Here is a 14,388-nt window from a genome sequence, read left to right as displayed (position 1 = left end):
TGTCACATTCCCCCTCCTGCCCCCGCTCCCCACACACCGGTCTGGTCGCTGCTCCATGATCCTGGGACCTGTACCGGGGCCGGGGAGTTCTGTCCCAGACACTTGCAAGGTTGGCCCCTTCTTTCTTGTCTTCCGAGAGATCGCCCTGACCCTCTCTGGAGCCCCCAATCCATCCAGTCCCCTCTCTCTCCCATCGCCTCGTTCGATTTCCCTCCCGTCTCTGGAATGGTCTTGCTGATGAGCTTTTAGCTTAGATCCTGTCTCCCCCACCCAAATCTCAGCCCCCAGACAGTGGAGGCCCTACCAGTCTCGTCCAAGGACCCAGCAGGTGCCCGGCACGTGAATGGGCCTCAACCCTTACTTTGGAACTATAAGAGCATGAACGCTTTGGCTGCCAACCTGCATTTGAGATATGGGCTCTGAGACCCCAGGGGTGTCCGCCTCTCCGTATTCCCCATCCTTAGCCTTCCTGCCGCTGGGCGAGGAAGCTCTAACTGAATTTCCAGTTCGCCAAGTTACGGCCACTGCGGTTTCCGTCACAGTTTCCAACAGGAAGCATCAAGCCTGTGCTACACCGCAGGAACTCGGCTTCAATCATCCAATTGTGGGATGGCAGGCTACTATTTGCCGACTGTCAGAAAAGTCGATTCTCAAAGCTCGCTTTTACATGTTTATACGGATGTGTTCTCTGTTTAGTGGAGGCGCAGAGCGGGTGCGTGCTGTGAATTAATCAGGAAACAGCTATTCGAGAAGGACAGCGCGGGCAGCGTCAATGACTCGTTCTGCACGATTTCCATCACGGAAACATCTGGCGAGACAGAAACACTCTCATTTCAAGAGGTGATGGGGGTGGTGGGGAGGACTTCCGGTCCGGCGCCATCAGGAGGTGTGCACCCCGGCTCTCCTAATGAGATGTCTGGCTCCCGAAGTGTGTTTGTCTACATTCCGCGGACAGCCTGGGGCACCGCCTGACCTCTAGCCGTCCGCGCCCAGCTCCCTCCAACAAGTCTGGCAGAGAGGAGACAAGGCGGGGTGCAGGCTGCGGCGTGGGGCCCGGCGGGTGGAACCTCAGTGCGTGATGGGGGCCGTGGGGATCCGGGAGGCTTGGGCCCTACCTGATGGTGCTTCAACTATCGGGGATTCCACGTATTTAAAAAAAAAAAAAAGTAAAAGGCCACATCAGGTCACCCAGCCTTGGTGCAACTCTGCGAGGTGGGCGGGAGGGCCCGTCTTGCAAGAAGACACTGAGGCTGAGCCTTCCTGGGGGCCGTGCGGCTGGTGCGTGGGGAGCCACTCTGACGGGCATCTCCCTTTGGGGCAAGCTAGACCCTGGGAAGGCCTGGCCGTGGGCAGGATCACCTGCCCTAGGCGGACCTCCAGCCCCCATTTCTACCTTTCACTAAGTCCCTGTGGACCCGCTCTCTCCTATCCCCATCCTGGCTCCCTCCTCAACCCCGGTGGCCTGGCGGTGGCTTTGGGCCCTGGGTGGGGAGGGTGCACCCTTTCCTCAGCTTGTGGTGGATGGGAGCGTCCTTCCTTGTTCACACCCCGACTTCACTGTCCGTCTTTACAGTTGACGAGGACTCACTATGTTGAGACTGTCATGCATTTGTAATACGACAATACTAATACTATCTCCATCTACATACTTAAATCGACTTTGCAAGGCTGCTTTCTTCCTTGGTCTGGATGCCGAATGACCTAGCTCTCTTCCCTGGAGCACATGCAGCACCCGGGGAGGCCCTACTAAAGGCGTCCCACACTCTACAGGTTCTGGCTTGACCCAGGGGCTCTGGGCTGACTGGGAGGGGGTTCTCCCAGATGGTAGGTTTATTGGGGGTAGGGGGCTTTGGGGATTGAGCTGCTGCTGCCTAGGACCCACCGTACAGGCTTCAGGACCTGGCTCAGGGGCTGACCTCTCCAGGAATCCCCTGGCCCTCCCCGTGTCCCCCTTCTCCCCTCCTCTGGTGGAATGGAGGGTCCTCCTCTGGGCTCTCAGAGCTGGGCTTACCAGCTGGAGCCTGTCCCTGCCTGGACAGAAGATCTTCAAGGACAGGGAACAGTCCTGTCCTAATTCCTATCTGTCTTGAGACCTGGCTCTGGGACTGAACATGCTCCTTTCCTGGAGCACCTGAACTTGAATGTTTTATGGGGAGGAGACCTTAATGGCCTTTTACACGTCCCTGGGGGAAGAAGGGCAATGAAAATTACTTTTGTGATGTAGAAAGTCGGAAGAAGATGGTGAGATGCTGTGACATTTGACGAGCACCTACTACTGGCTGGGCTCTGGGCCAAATACTCTGGGCCCCGTCCCCCCCGCCCCCCCCGACATCACAGACGCAGGACCATAGACGCGGATGGCACGTGACAGATTGGGTCACTAACTAGCGGCCCTACAGCTACATCTGGGCTGGGCTAGCTCCCGGAACAATTCATGTTTCCAAAACCAGTTGACAATTTCTAAACATTGAGAGCTTTCTGGCCTCTCTGGAACATTCAGGCCATCTGGCACCACGGGGCCAGGGCTGAGGGGCAGTGACTACTGCCTCGATAGGCTCTCCGGTGACCACAGTCTCTACTGAAAGGCAGGAGCGTGTGATGGGCCCCAGATGGCCTAGTAGTCATGTGACCACTGGTCAGCTGCTCTGCTGTCCCGTGTCTCAGTTTCTCTCTCTGTAGAATGGAGCTGATTATGCCATACCCATCTCAGAGGACTGCTGGGTGGAATAAATGAGCAGATACATGCATAGCTCTTTGACTAGGGCTCTAGAAATGTAAGCTACTGTCACTGTCTTGTGCCCAGTCCACTGTCTGGACAATATGTCCTGGCCAAGTCTGGGTGCTTGGGACTAGTGTAGGCTGGAGACTCCCCACTCCGCTAAGGCTGCAGCAATCCCTGTTCCGGGCAGAGGCTGGCAGCGGGCAGAGGAGGAATCCCAAGCCCCATAGGGTGGGTCCTAGACACACTCTCGCTGCCCCTAGGCCAGGACTCCCCTAGATCTGGGCTGAGGCCCCAGAAAGGAATTCTTGCAATTTTGTTCAATCGAATACATAACACATGGGGGTGGGGGCTTTTGGGGTCCTTGGTCTGTGTGGGATGCAGAAGAAGAAAGCAAGGTTCATCTTAAGGAGTTCATGACAGTCTGTATATTAACGGGTCACAAACTCAGACACTTGTGGTACCAGTGGTGGTGCTGGGTCGGGGTGCGGGGCCTGTGCTGAGTGGGAGAACACATGCCCCCGAGTCCAGAGGGTGTCCGGGGCCACTCAGCACCAGCTGGTGGACGCCACACTGAGATTGTTGCCAGTTCATCAAAAGCCAAGTTTCAAATGTTGTCAAGTGATCCCCAAGCTGGACAGCACTGTAAGGGCTGAGTGGGGCACACCCATGGGATGGCTTTGGCCAGGGGGGCACCAGTTTGGGGCATTGGAGGCTCAGGAAGCTGATGAACACCTAAGGAAGCGTGGGACTTGGTGCCTGGCAGGGTGTGGCTGGAGGCCACCCGAAGGGTGTGGGGCAGGCTAGGGGTGTGCAGGAGGCTTGGGTGCGAAGAGAAAAGGACCTCGATGTCCCCAAAGGCAGGGTCTATACTGAGCCAGGCTAGGCATTCTGGATTCTGGGCACAGCAGGAGCAAAGGAACAGCGAAGAGAACAGTTTTATGGGGAGCAGAGGGAGATAAAAGTTGCACAGGGATGGAAAAGCCAGAGGGCCAGTTCGGGGGTCCGGGAGCGGTCCCCCCCACCCACATGCATGCACATATACTGGAGAGGTGATGCGGCATAACAATGTGTCACTGTGTCAGGGAGACCAGTGGGGATGGTGGGGACCGCGGTGTGGTGACTTGGCTCCCCCAGAGCTCCTGGCTGTGCATATGGCCTGGTGTGGCCAGATCTTCATCTCTCAGTGAAGTCAAAAATCTGTATTTTAACACAAAATGTCCCAATGTTTAAAAGCTGGCAATTCAAAGAATTTTGCAAATGCCACACGAGCCGGCCGAAATGTGTCTGCGAGCTGCCTCTGGTTGGTGGGGGCATAGCCTCTATCACGGCCTTCTTGCCAGGATGCACCAGGACGAGCTACCAGGACCATGTCCCTCCCCGGAGGCCCTCTGTGGCTCTGAGGCCCCTAGCCTGTCCCCAGCTCCTCCCCCAAAACTGCACCGGCCCCAGTGCACTGCGGTTTGCTTTTGATCTCCCTGGACCTCCCCTGACTGGGTGTGAGCTGGCAAGGGCAGACAGCGTGTCTGATTCTCGGCCCCAGCACAACAGTGAGTGTGGGGGATCGATAAGTCTTTGCTGATGAGACAGGGGGCCGAGCAGATGAGGGAGGGAAGCAGGCAGATGGGATGTGTTCTGCTCAGGGTGGGGGGGGCGGTCAGTGGGCAGGAGGCGAGGGGAAGGAGCAGCTAGTCTGGAAGGAGACAGGTTTTGGCAATGGAAATAGCAGGACTTAGGGAAGACTGGCAGTGAGGGGCAGAGGGAAGAGAGAAGGATGCAGAGCTGGGAGCCAGATGCGTGCTGCAGGCTGGGGGCAGACCTGCCTGGGCTTGGGTGGGTGAGGTTGGAGGGTCAGTGCCTTGCTGGGCAGAAATGCCAAAGACAAGTGTCTTGGGGCCAGGATGGAAGCCTGGTTCAGAAGGTAAGCTTGGGGGACGGTTTAGATCTGGGAACTGGTGAATTAGTTCAACAGCATGTGACTTCTGTGTTCTTCCAAGAAAAAGAAAACAATATCTAGTTTAGATATCATTTCTCCTATGTTCCCTTCTCACAGAGATAGCACTTCAGTTTTCCATGGGGCATCCCTCCTTCCCCCAACTTCCCTTCAGAGGGATAACATGAACCTCACTCCAGGTTGCTAGGTCCTAGACCTGGGACTTTCGTGAGGACAATCTCTTTCTGCAAAGGCTGCTGAAATCATGTCCTGAGGTGGGCAGGACCTGGCTGAGGTGGGCAGGAGGCAGGAGACGGGGCGCCTACCCCCGAGGGGGTCTGGAATTTATCTAGACTGGCATCTGCATAGTGGGTGAGCAGCCCTCCCTTACTCAGACATCTTGCCCAGCCCTGCTACTGCTCGTCCCGCTATAGTTCGCACAACACAGTGCACATGCCTCCACTTCCGTCCTGGTTCTGCATTGGTGCTCTCATTCCTGCTGGGAGCTGTCTGGTCCTGAATCCCAAACTACCCCTTGGATCCTGAACACCTTGTTGGGCCCCCTCTCCAAAGGCTGAATTCTCTGCTAGCATCTTCTTCCCCTGCTGGCAGGGGACCTGCTTCAAACCCGGGACTCCTGGGGCTCTCGAGGTTGCCATGCCCCTAACCTCCTGAGTGTGGACTCTGGTCAGAGGTCAGCACCCTCTGGTGATTGCCAGGGGCCGAGACCAAGCCTGGGGTCAACCCCTCAGAAAGACTCTCATGCACCTGGGTTGGTCTCCTTCCCACCAGCCACCCTGCTAAGATGCCACCGTGTTCCCCAGGCCCGAGGCTGCCCAGACTCTGCCACGGGGCACAGCCACCAGGCCACGCCAACTCAGCCCACCAAAGCCCCTTTGACTTTGAAGCCATTGCCATGTTTGGGCTTGGTTTATATCCTGATCCAAACAAACCAACCATAAAGAAACAATTTTGAGACCATTAGGGATATCTGAACACGGACTGGATATTTGATGATTATTAGTGTATAATTAGTCATTACCGTCTGGTAGGGTCATGACATTGGGCTTATATAAAAGCAAATTCCTTATCTGTTAGAGAGGCACACTAAAGAATCTATGAGTGAAGGGGTAGGAGAGCTACAGTCACATGTGGGGGTGGGGTGGGGTGGGGTGGGGATGGGCAGATGAAACCGTGAAGGGCAGGATGTCCCTGACTGCGGGGCAGGTGAAGGGCGCATGCGCAGTTACCGACCTCATCTCTTTCCTTTGGCGTTTCTTTGAAAATTCTCCCTCCTCTCCCAAACAGAGGCCTTGTTGAAATGCAAATATCGTCTTGGGATGAAGTGAGTCTCCCCGTGGTGCACCCTCTAAGCACCAGGACCCTCCTCCAAGCCACCATGACCCATAGCTAGGCTATGCTAGAACCTCCTTTGGGCACTCCCCCCCCCCCCCCCCCCGCCGCCCCGTTCCCTCTAATCCATTCTCCAAACGGCAGCCAGAGTGATCTTTTCAATTTCTCACTCAGACTATATTATCCCCTGCTCAAAACCCTCCAGTAATGACCCTAACAGCGGACACGTGTATAGAGCTCACGAAGGCCAGGAATCATTCTGAGCACTTTCCGTGCACTTAACTGAACAATAATTACCCCACTGTATGGATGAAGAAACCAAGGCACAGAGATGTAGAGTAACATGCCCAACGTCACACAGCTAAGAAGAGGAGGAGCCAGGATTTGCCCCATGGGATCTGGTTCTGATGCCTTTGCTCTGACCATCCCTCTATTCTGCCTCTCCAGGAATAAGATCTGAACCAGGGAGGGCCCCTGGTTCCCCCCTATCTCTGGGACCTCCCTTCACACACTCCTTTGTTCACCAAGTGCTAAGCAAGTTCCTGCCTCAGGGCCTTTGCTCTGGCTCTGGCCCCCTGATGGGAGGCCTCCCACCACTCAAAGCAGCCCAACCTCCTTCCCCCCAGGCCTCATTCCCATTGCCTTACTGTCTCACCTTCAGAACACTTAGCACTACCTGAAATCAACTTTATACATTTAAGTCCTTGTTTATTTCCCTTCGCTGTGGACAGGGCCTCCTCTATTAGGCCACCGTGGCCCCGTGAGCACCAAGAGCCGTGTGTCTAATACACAGTCACCAGCTCCTCGTGGTTGCTGAAGTTAACATTAAATGACATGTTGAGATGCAGTTTCTCATCAGGAGTGTTGGCAAGAGTGTAGACAAAAGGGGATCATAGGCCTATTGGCAGGGCCATCTATAAAGTTGAGCAGCCACTCTAGAAAAACAGGATGGAGGTTCTGCAAAAAGGAGAGAACTATTATGCGATCCAGCGATTCTGCATCTGGGAATTGGTCTTTACGAAATGAAATCACTCTCCCCAAAAGGGACATGCGCGCCCGTGTTTGCTGTAGCATTGTATTTATGACAGCCAAAACACAGAGACAACCCAAGTGGCCACCAGCAGACCAACGGATTAAAAAGATGTGGTATATCCACAAAGTGGACTATTACTCAGCCATCAAAAAGGAGATCCTGCCATCTGCAAAGACACGGCTGGGCCTTGGGTGCCCTACGCGAAGTGAAGTAAGTCAGACAGGGAAAGACAAATATTGTTTGATCCCACTTACATGTGCAACTTGAAAAAACCTGAACTCATGATCCAGAGAACAGACTGGGGCTTGCCAGAGGTGGGAAGTGGCAGGTGGGTGCGATGGGGGGAGGCGTTCGAAAGGCGCCAACTTCCGGTTATGGGAGAAGTAAGCCCTGGGGATGTCCCGTACAGCATTGTAACTGTAGTCAAAAATATCGTGTTGTATATTTGAAAGTTCCTGAGAAAGGCGATCTTCAAAGTTCTCATCATAAGGAAAAAAGTGTTTTGTAACTACGTGCGCTGACAGAGGTTAACGAAACTTATTACGGTGATGATTCTGCCACATAGACATATGCCAAATCATTAGGTCGCGCACCAACAATGTCTAAGAATACAATCTTATATGTCAATTACAACTCAATGAAAAAATAATCAGTAAAATAAAATGCAGTTTCTCCACTGCACCAGCCACACCGCAAGGTCTCAACGGCACCTGTGGCTCGTGGCTACCGGGCTGGATGGGGCCGACGTCATACAGTCGTGTCATCACAGAAAGTTCTACTGGACAGTGCTGGCTTAGACCATCACGGAGTACCACAGAGATACACACTGGGGAAATCTAACATCCATCCATCCATCCATCCATGCATTCATTCATTCATAAACTATTTAATGAGCAGCATATCTGTATACGGACGATACCACCTGGCGCCTGTCCTGCCTCCCCCACTGTTGTGACCAGGCCAGTGGGGCATCTGTGTGGTTATGTTATGGGTAAAGATGGTGATAACTTGCCTGTTTTTACCGAAGATAGACTTGTTCTGAAGGAAAACAGAGACCATGGGGACCTGCCGAAAGCCCACTTCTTGGATGGGTTACTACACACTCTAGTAGGGAGACTATTGGCTCCTTCCTCGCAACAGATGTAGCTCGGCAGAGGAAGGGGTGCTGAGAAAAACTGACATCCCTCACGTTCTCCTGCCAGCTGTGTCCCTCGCAAGTCACTCGCCGGGCAAGTCACGCCATCCCAGGAGTACCAAAAAAATGTGACAGACGTATGATCACAGCCTCCTCCTGAGCCCGAGGCAGACATCACTGATCCACCACAACACCTTTCTCTTTATGAACCAGAAGGAAGGTTCCAGATCCTTCTCAAGACGGCACTCCGGGAAGCCACTTCCAAGCAGGGCTGACAAAAAAGATGCAGTCTCTCTGCCCCCAAGGAGCTCAGTATTCTAAGTTCCAGCTTCTTCCCCGACAAGGTGGGGAGTGATGCCACCTTACAGGATTCCTGGGGGTTAACTGAGATGATTCATTTGTTGACTTATTTGTTCACGCATCAAATGTTGATCGAGTGCCTAACTGGGTGCCTCACGGCCACCTGGTGGACACAGCCCCAGGTAAACGGCAGCTGTGATGAGTACAGATGTCTGCGCGCTGCCTTCTGTTTGTCTGGGCGGCTGGATTCTAGTCCTCGTCCTCACTTCCCCTGAAGTCCCTCCCCCTGAGCCCACCCACACTCACCACATCCCCTAACGGGGGGTCGTGGGGGTGGGGAGGGGAAGGGAACCCAGGGAAGTTAGCCTGAGGACTTCGACGGACAACATCGTATTTTCCGATAAAAGAGCCTTCCCTTTTTCCAGCACCTTCCTTTCTTATGTTCTAAATAAGCCTTGGTCGGAATTGCTCCCCACCCCCCGTTTAACTTTTCTCCCTCGGAGTCCCATACACAAAACACTGTATTAACCAGCCGTGTCTACCAGGCCGAGCTATATTTCCTATAAACTCTCATTTTATCTCCTCTAAAACACACAGTAATAGCATTCTCCGGAGAATATTAAATCAAACCAACCTGCCGCTGCATTTGTTTGCGCTTTCTGCCTCCGGTAAATTCTGGCAACAGATGGGTGTGCGTTATGTAAGCGGCGGCCCTGGGCAGGGACTGCAGTCCTCCGCACTCTGCTCCGTGTGTAGAAATACCTCTGGACTTGGAGCCTGGCCGCCGCGGCTCCCCGAAGCACCCCAACGACCCCCTGATGTCCTACTCCTCTTCTTTATTCTTAGCGCACAGGGAAGGCTGAGCGCAGGTTCAAGAAGAAAGGCGGGCCTGGCCATAAGGGATGAAGCTTATCTGCTTTGTAATCCAGCACATAAAATCCGCTTTTCTTGGCCAGAGACATATATATTCAATGACAGGGCTGAGAGCTACAGGGCACAGGCTTGGGCAGCGAGCACTGTTTCATTGCTCCTTCTAGAAGATGCCGCTGACCACCTGCCAGGAAGTGTCCAGCCAGCTCGGGAATGAGCAAGCAGGGCCCTACCTGCAGAGAGTGCCTGTGGCTACACAGGGGTGGGGTCCTGCTAGGGCCTGAAGGACAACCCCTAAGCATACAGCTGGACCCCTGGAGAGTGGGGAGGGGGGCTGGGAGGGGGAGTATGCGCAGGAAGAAGTATGGGATGCAGGGGGATGGGAAGGAGGGAGAAGGACAGGACTCCCCCGAACTTGATCCCCAGCTCTGCCCTGACCTTGGGTACCAGCCTGTGCAAATGCAGCAAATGCCAATTCTCTGTGTCTCATCTGGCTATCAAAAGGCGTAAGATAAATAACTTGTGGGTTCTCGGGCAATGAACTCACTCCTTCATTTGATAATCATTTTAAATGAGCAGAGGTAGAAACAATGCAGGCCCTGCTCCCAGGAGCCCATGGTGGTATGGGGGAGGCAGATGTCCATCCAATTACAGGGGTGATGGAACATATTCATGAAGTCCAGAAGCGGCATTGGAGTCAGGGGTCAGGGCAGGCTTCCTAGAGAAGTAATGTTTGGTTTTCTGGGAATTTGCAGCAGAGGCAGGCACCTGGAGCTGAGCCAGATGGGAGGGGCCAGGGCCGATCCGTTAACTCCCAGGCAGAGTGGTGGAGAGGCCAGCAGCTGACACTTTGGGGGGGGGGGTGTGGCCACAGCAGGGGGTGGGGGCTGATGGTAGGGAGATGTGGGGCCTGGTGCCTGGGATTATGGGGCCCTGATGTCATGCTGGGGGGTTTGACTTGGATCGTCCATGTCAAGGAAAGCCTTGGAGGGTGTAAAGCTGCAGAGAATCACGATCAGACCTCCCAGTGGCTACTGGAGATGAACTGGAGGGGCTGGGCCCTCCTCCTGGAATACACTTTCTCCTTTTCTGCGTCAGCTCTGTGCCACTGTCTCTTCCCACTGTGGCTCAAGTGTGTACTTCTAGCACCTTCTCTGAGCTCACCCAGCCTGACGCAGGTTTCCTCCTTGCTGCAGGGGCTGCGGTCCAGACAGGCCAACTCCAGCCCAAACATGAGTTTGCTTTGGACTGTATGGTGGTTTCAAAAGAATTTAAATTAGCTGTCGACATTTACAAACCAGAAAGGCTCCTAACAAATTCCAGATTCCCAGCTCCCCAGGAATGTTCATCTAGCAGTTCTGGTTGGCATATGTATGTAGCAACCATTAGCTGAAGCTGACAAGTGGCCTTCCCTTTACCTGAAGCATGTGCTTACCTGTTTGCCACACTCCCCACCATGCCCTACTGTCTCTCTTGACAATATTGAAGCTGAGGACCAGTTCCCCTTGCTCATCTCCCTTGTATTACCACATCCCTGAGAACAAATTAGAAAAGAAAACAGAACAATTGTCCCCACACCTATCGAAAGAGGGGAAACAAGATAGGGTGAGGGGGGTTCCTGTCCTTCCTCACCCACTGAGTTCCCTGCTGAATTCCAGGAGCTCCCATTTGAAACTCAAAGTCACCTCCACGGAGGCCTTCAGCACACTGCATCTTATTTTTACATTTACTTGTCTGCCGGCTTTCAGACAAGGCGTACCTCCAGGGCGGGGACTGTGTCTTTCATATCAATGTTCTCCAAATTAATCAGGAAGCCCGATGGCACATGCGCTCAACAGTACACGTTGAATGAAGGAACAAGTGTAAATGAGAACACGAAAAAAAGTCCAGAGAAGGAAGAGAGGTTAAGCGCTCCAGTGTAGGGGGCGTTGTGGGGGGTAGGAAGGAAGGCAGGGATTCTGAAACTGGGGGAACAGAAGAGTACAGAGGTTAAGAGCCTGGATGTTCAGAGTGGGGTCCCCACAACAGGAACACCGGCACCTCTGGGTGCAGAAACTCACGCCCTGCCCTCCACCCGCCGAATTAGAACATGTGTTTTAGCAAGATCCCCGGTAAACTGTCACAGATTAAATTCTGAGACACACTGGCTAAGTGAATGCGCCGAGTCTGACTGTGTGGGTTCATCCTCACAGTGACGCTTATTGGCTGTGTGACTCTGGGCATGTTACATAACCTTTCTGTAGTTACCTAAGAAATCTTTCTGTTTCCTTATCTATCAAAACTGAGCCCTGGTTCCTATCTGTCCAGTTCCCCCCAAGGGTGGCATGATTTCACTTCCCAAACCCTCAAGTTGCGGCTCTGCTCCCCGTAGCTCCGCCCACGCGGCATGAAATGCCCCGCCAGGCACTGGCTGCACCCAGCAGGAAGGGCAGCGGGGCTTCTGCGAATGCATCTTGCAACTTCAGCACTCCGATGAGGGGACAGCGCCTAGGTGCTTCCATCAGTCCCACCCCCATGGGGAGTCAGGGACCTTACTTACGCCTTCAGCCGTCCAGTAATTCCAGACCTTGATCTTGGCTAGACCAAAGTCCTGTAGCTGTCTGGTGTTGCGGATAACAAAAAAGAGCTGGAGCGGTGGGTGGAAGGGGCACAGCCACAAGGAAGGGTCTTTCATGCTCTGAAACACCAGGAAAGAGAGGGGTGTCGTTAGTCCATTTCTTTTTTCTCCCCAAAGTAAACAGGCTGAGGGCCAGGAGGCCAGGCCTCCCTCCTCTACAGAATCTAGGGTGAACTCCTAGACCTCGCCTGCCCTGACTGCACTTTGTGGCACAAAGCTGCCCTGTGGGCCTCTCTGCTCTGCCATTCAGACTGAATTTAAAATGCAGTGGGCTTTTATTTTAATCAATTTAATCAGCTTTGGGGAGAGAACTGGGGGTGGGGAAAGATGAAAGAAGCGGATGGGCAAAGAGCCGTCACTTGGGTTATTTCATTAACCCGGCAAGCAGAGTCTCGTTTTCTTTTACAGAACCCTGTGGTATTTTAAAAATGTAAAAATTAAAAAAAAAAAAATTAAAGAAGAAAAGAAAGAAACTGGAGCAGGCCTTGGGACAGGGTTGTGGCACCGAGCCCCAGGAATTGCTCTCCTCCCTGGCAGGGTTCTGAAGACTCAGGACCCGAGTGTGGTTCCCGTCCACCAGCCAGGCTACTCTCAAGACCAGAGGCGCAGAGGAGTGGGGAAACCCCACTGTTGCAACTGCTTGTGCTGACAAGATCCCACATTGTGGGGGCTTTAGGGAGGGGTGGAAAAAGCCAGATTCAGAGACTTTACTCAGCTCCAGCAACTTCCGGTCCAGAGAACAGCTGCTGCCGAACATCTCCCACCAGGCTCGGCCTCAGGGCCTTTGCACAGGCTGGGCCTCTCCTTGCAATATGCTTCCAGCCTCCCCCACCGGGGAAATTCAGCACAAATATGCTATTGCCCCCACTGTCACCCCTTCCCTGATACCACTGCTCTGTCCTCCAGATTCCCACGATTCCTTACACTGACTGAGCCTAGCATTTCCTCAGTGTCCCACAACTACCTGTTTTCCAGTCCAGGTCACCCCTCCAGCACGCTTGGCTTTGCGCTCCGGAAAGGAATTGGCTATGTCTAACTCATTCCAGAACCCTGCGTGTTCAGCACAGTTTCTTGGCACATGATAGAAGCCACAGCATCTTTGTTGAATGAATAAATGATGGAATGAATGACTGATTGCTCTTTACCTCCTAAGGGCTGTCCCTTTGTGGGAAGTTTAGAGAAGAGGCTGCAAACTGATCTGGCCTGCAGGCCGATTTTGTTTGGCTCATGACATATTAAAAACACATGGTTGGCCACATTTAATGATGGGGAAATTTCCCTTCCCCTCCCAGAACTAGGGTTTTGCTTGGTGTGGACATGGAGAACATGGCCCCAGTGGGCCCCTGGTGGCTGCTGGCTGGAGCCAGTGTGGTGGTGGGGACGGTCTCTGGTGCCCCAGTCCCCACCATTCCCTACTGTTCTACACTCCATGGTCTTCCCAGGATATGCCTCTGTCTGGCCCCTTCAGGCGTCTGAGGCTTGGGTCCCTGCTTTTAGAGGCTGCCAGTAGCACTGAGGTAGCCACAGCGTCTCCGACGTGGGCTGGGGTGGTCCCTTCCACCTAAAGGCAGCATCGCTGTGTATTTGAGAAGGTCTCAACTGGACGGCCAGCTACTTGACAGAGCCAGGAAAGGAGGAGATTGGCTGGCTTGGGGCGGGGGGCGGGTTCTGCCCGGGCCCAGGAGATGGAGGCCCAGGCACCAGCTGCGGGAGAGAACAAAGGGGGCTTGTTTCAGCGACAATGGTGCCTTTCAGGAGGGAGGCGCCTACTTTTGTTAAGGGAGAGAGAGGAGTTCAAGGGGTTCTGACTTCTTCTGGCCAAGTTTCTCAAGCTCTGCAGGAACTCTGAGTGCTCTGGGCAGCTGCGAGGGGTCAAGACAGCACAGCTCAAAATCCACTGGGTGCCCCTCATGCCTTCCCCAAGTCAGGGCCTAAATTGGGTCACTGTGGCTGCCTCACAAAGGAAGAGTCTGAAGGCTGAGCCTTGGACGCAGGCGAGGGGACCGTAATTGATTTCCCATCACATCTCTGTCAGCAGGAGGGATAACAGGAGGACTAAGTGGGAATCATGGTGTTCAAAGTCAAAGAACATTAACCTGTGGGTAACTCAGGGCCTCATTAGCAGACGGAGTCTCTAAGAAAAAGGCTGATGGGAAGCTGCTGAGGGCTGACCAAGGCGCGCTGAGCAAACGGCAGGGGCCAAGCGTCCGCTACGCCTGCTCATCGCAGAGAGGGCAGAATGAGAATCTGCTGCCGCCGTGACTGCCCTGGGCTTTCTCAAAGCCCTGGGAAGGACCAGCGCTGCAACCCATGTCCCGGAAGGAAGACCAGAGCCATACAGCAAGGGGTGTGGCCGGCCAAAGCGGTGGAGTCAGGATTCACACCCATTTTCATTCATTAATTCATTCGTCTTAGTGTGGATTCACCG

General features: G+C 53.8%; 1 protein-coding gene across 1 annotated transcript in view; it reads right to left on the bottom strand.

Moving 5' to 3' along the window:
* Window positions 1–14,388, bottom strand: part of LOC122895273 (katanin interacting protein) — a 173,421-nt gene that overhangs the window by 35,547 nt on the left and 123,486 nt on the right. Inside the window, exon 15 of the mRNA XM_044232558.1 lies at window positions 11,883–12,020. Coding sequence (XP_044088493.1) covers window positions 11,883–12,020 — 138 coding nt within the window. The remainder of the gene's footprint in view (window positions 1–11,882; window positions 12,021–14,388) is intronic.

This window comes from Neovison vison, chromosome 14, assembly GCF_020171115.1.
Source record: "Neovison vison isolate M4711 chromosome 14, ASM_NN_V1, whole genome shotgun sequence".
Taxonomy (NCBI): domain Eukaryota; kingdom Metazoa; phylum Chordata; class Mammalia; order Carnivora; family Mustelidae; genus Neogale; species Neogale vison.
This window is presented reverse-complemented; position numbering and strand designations above follow the sequence as displayed.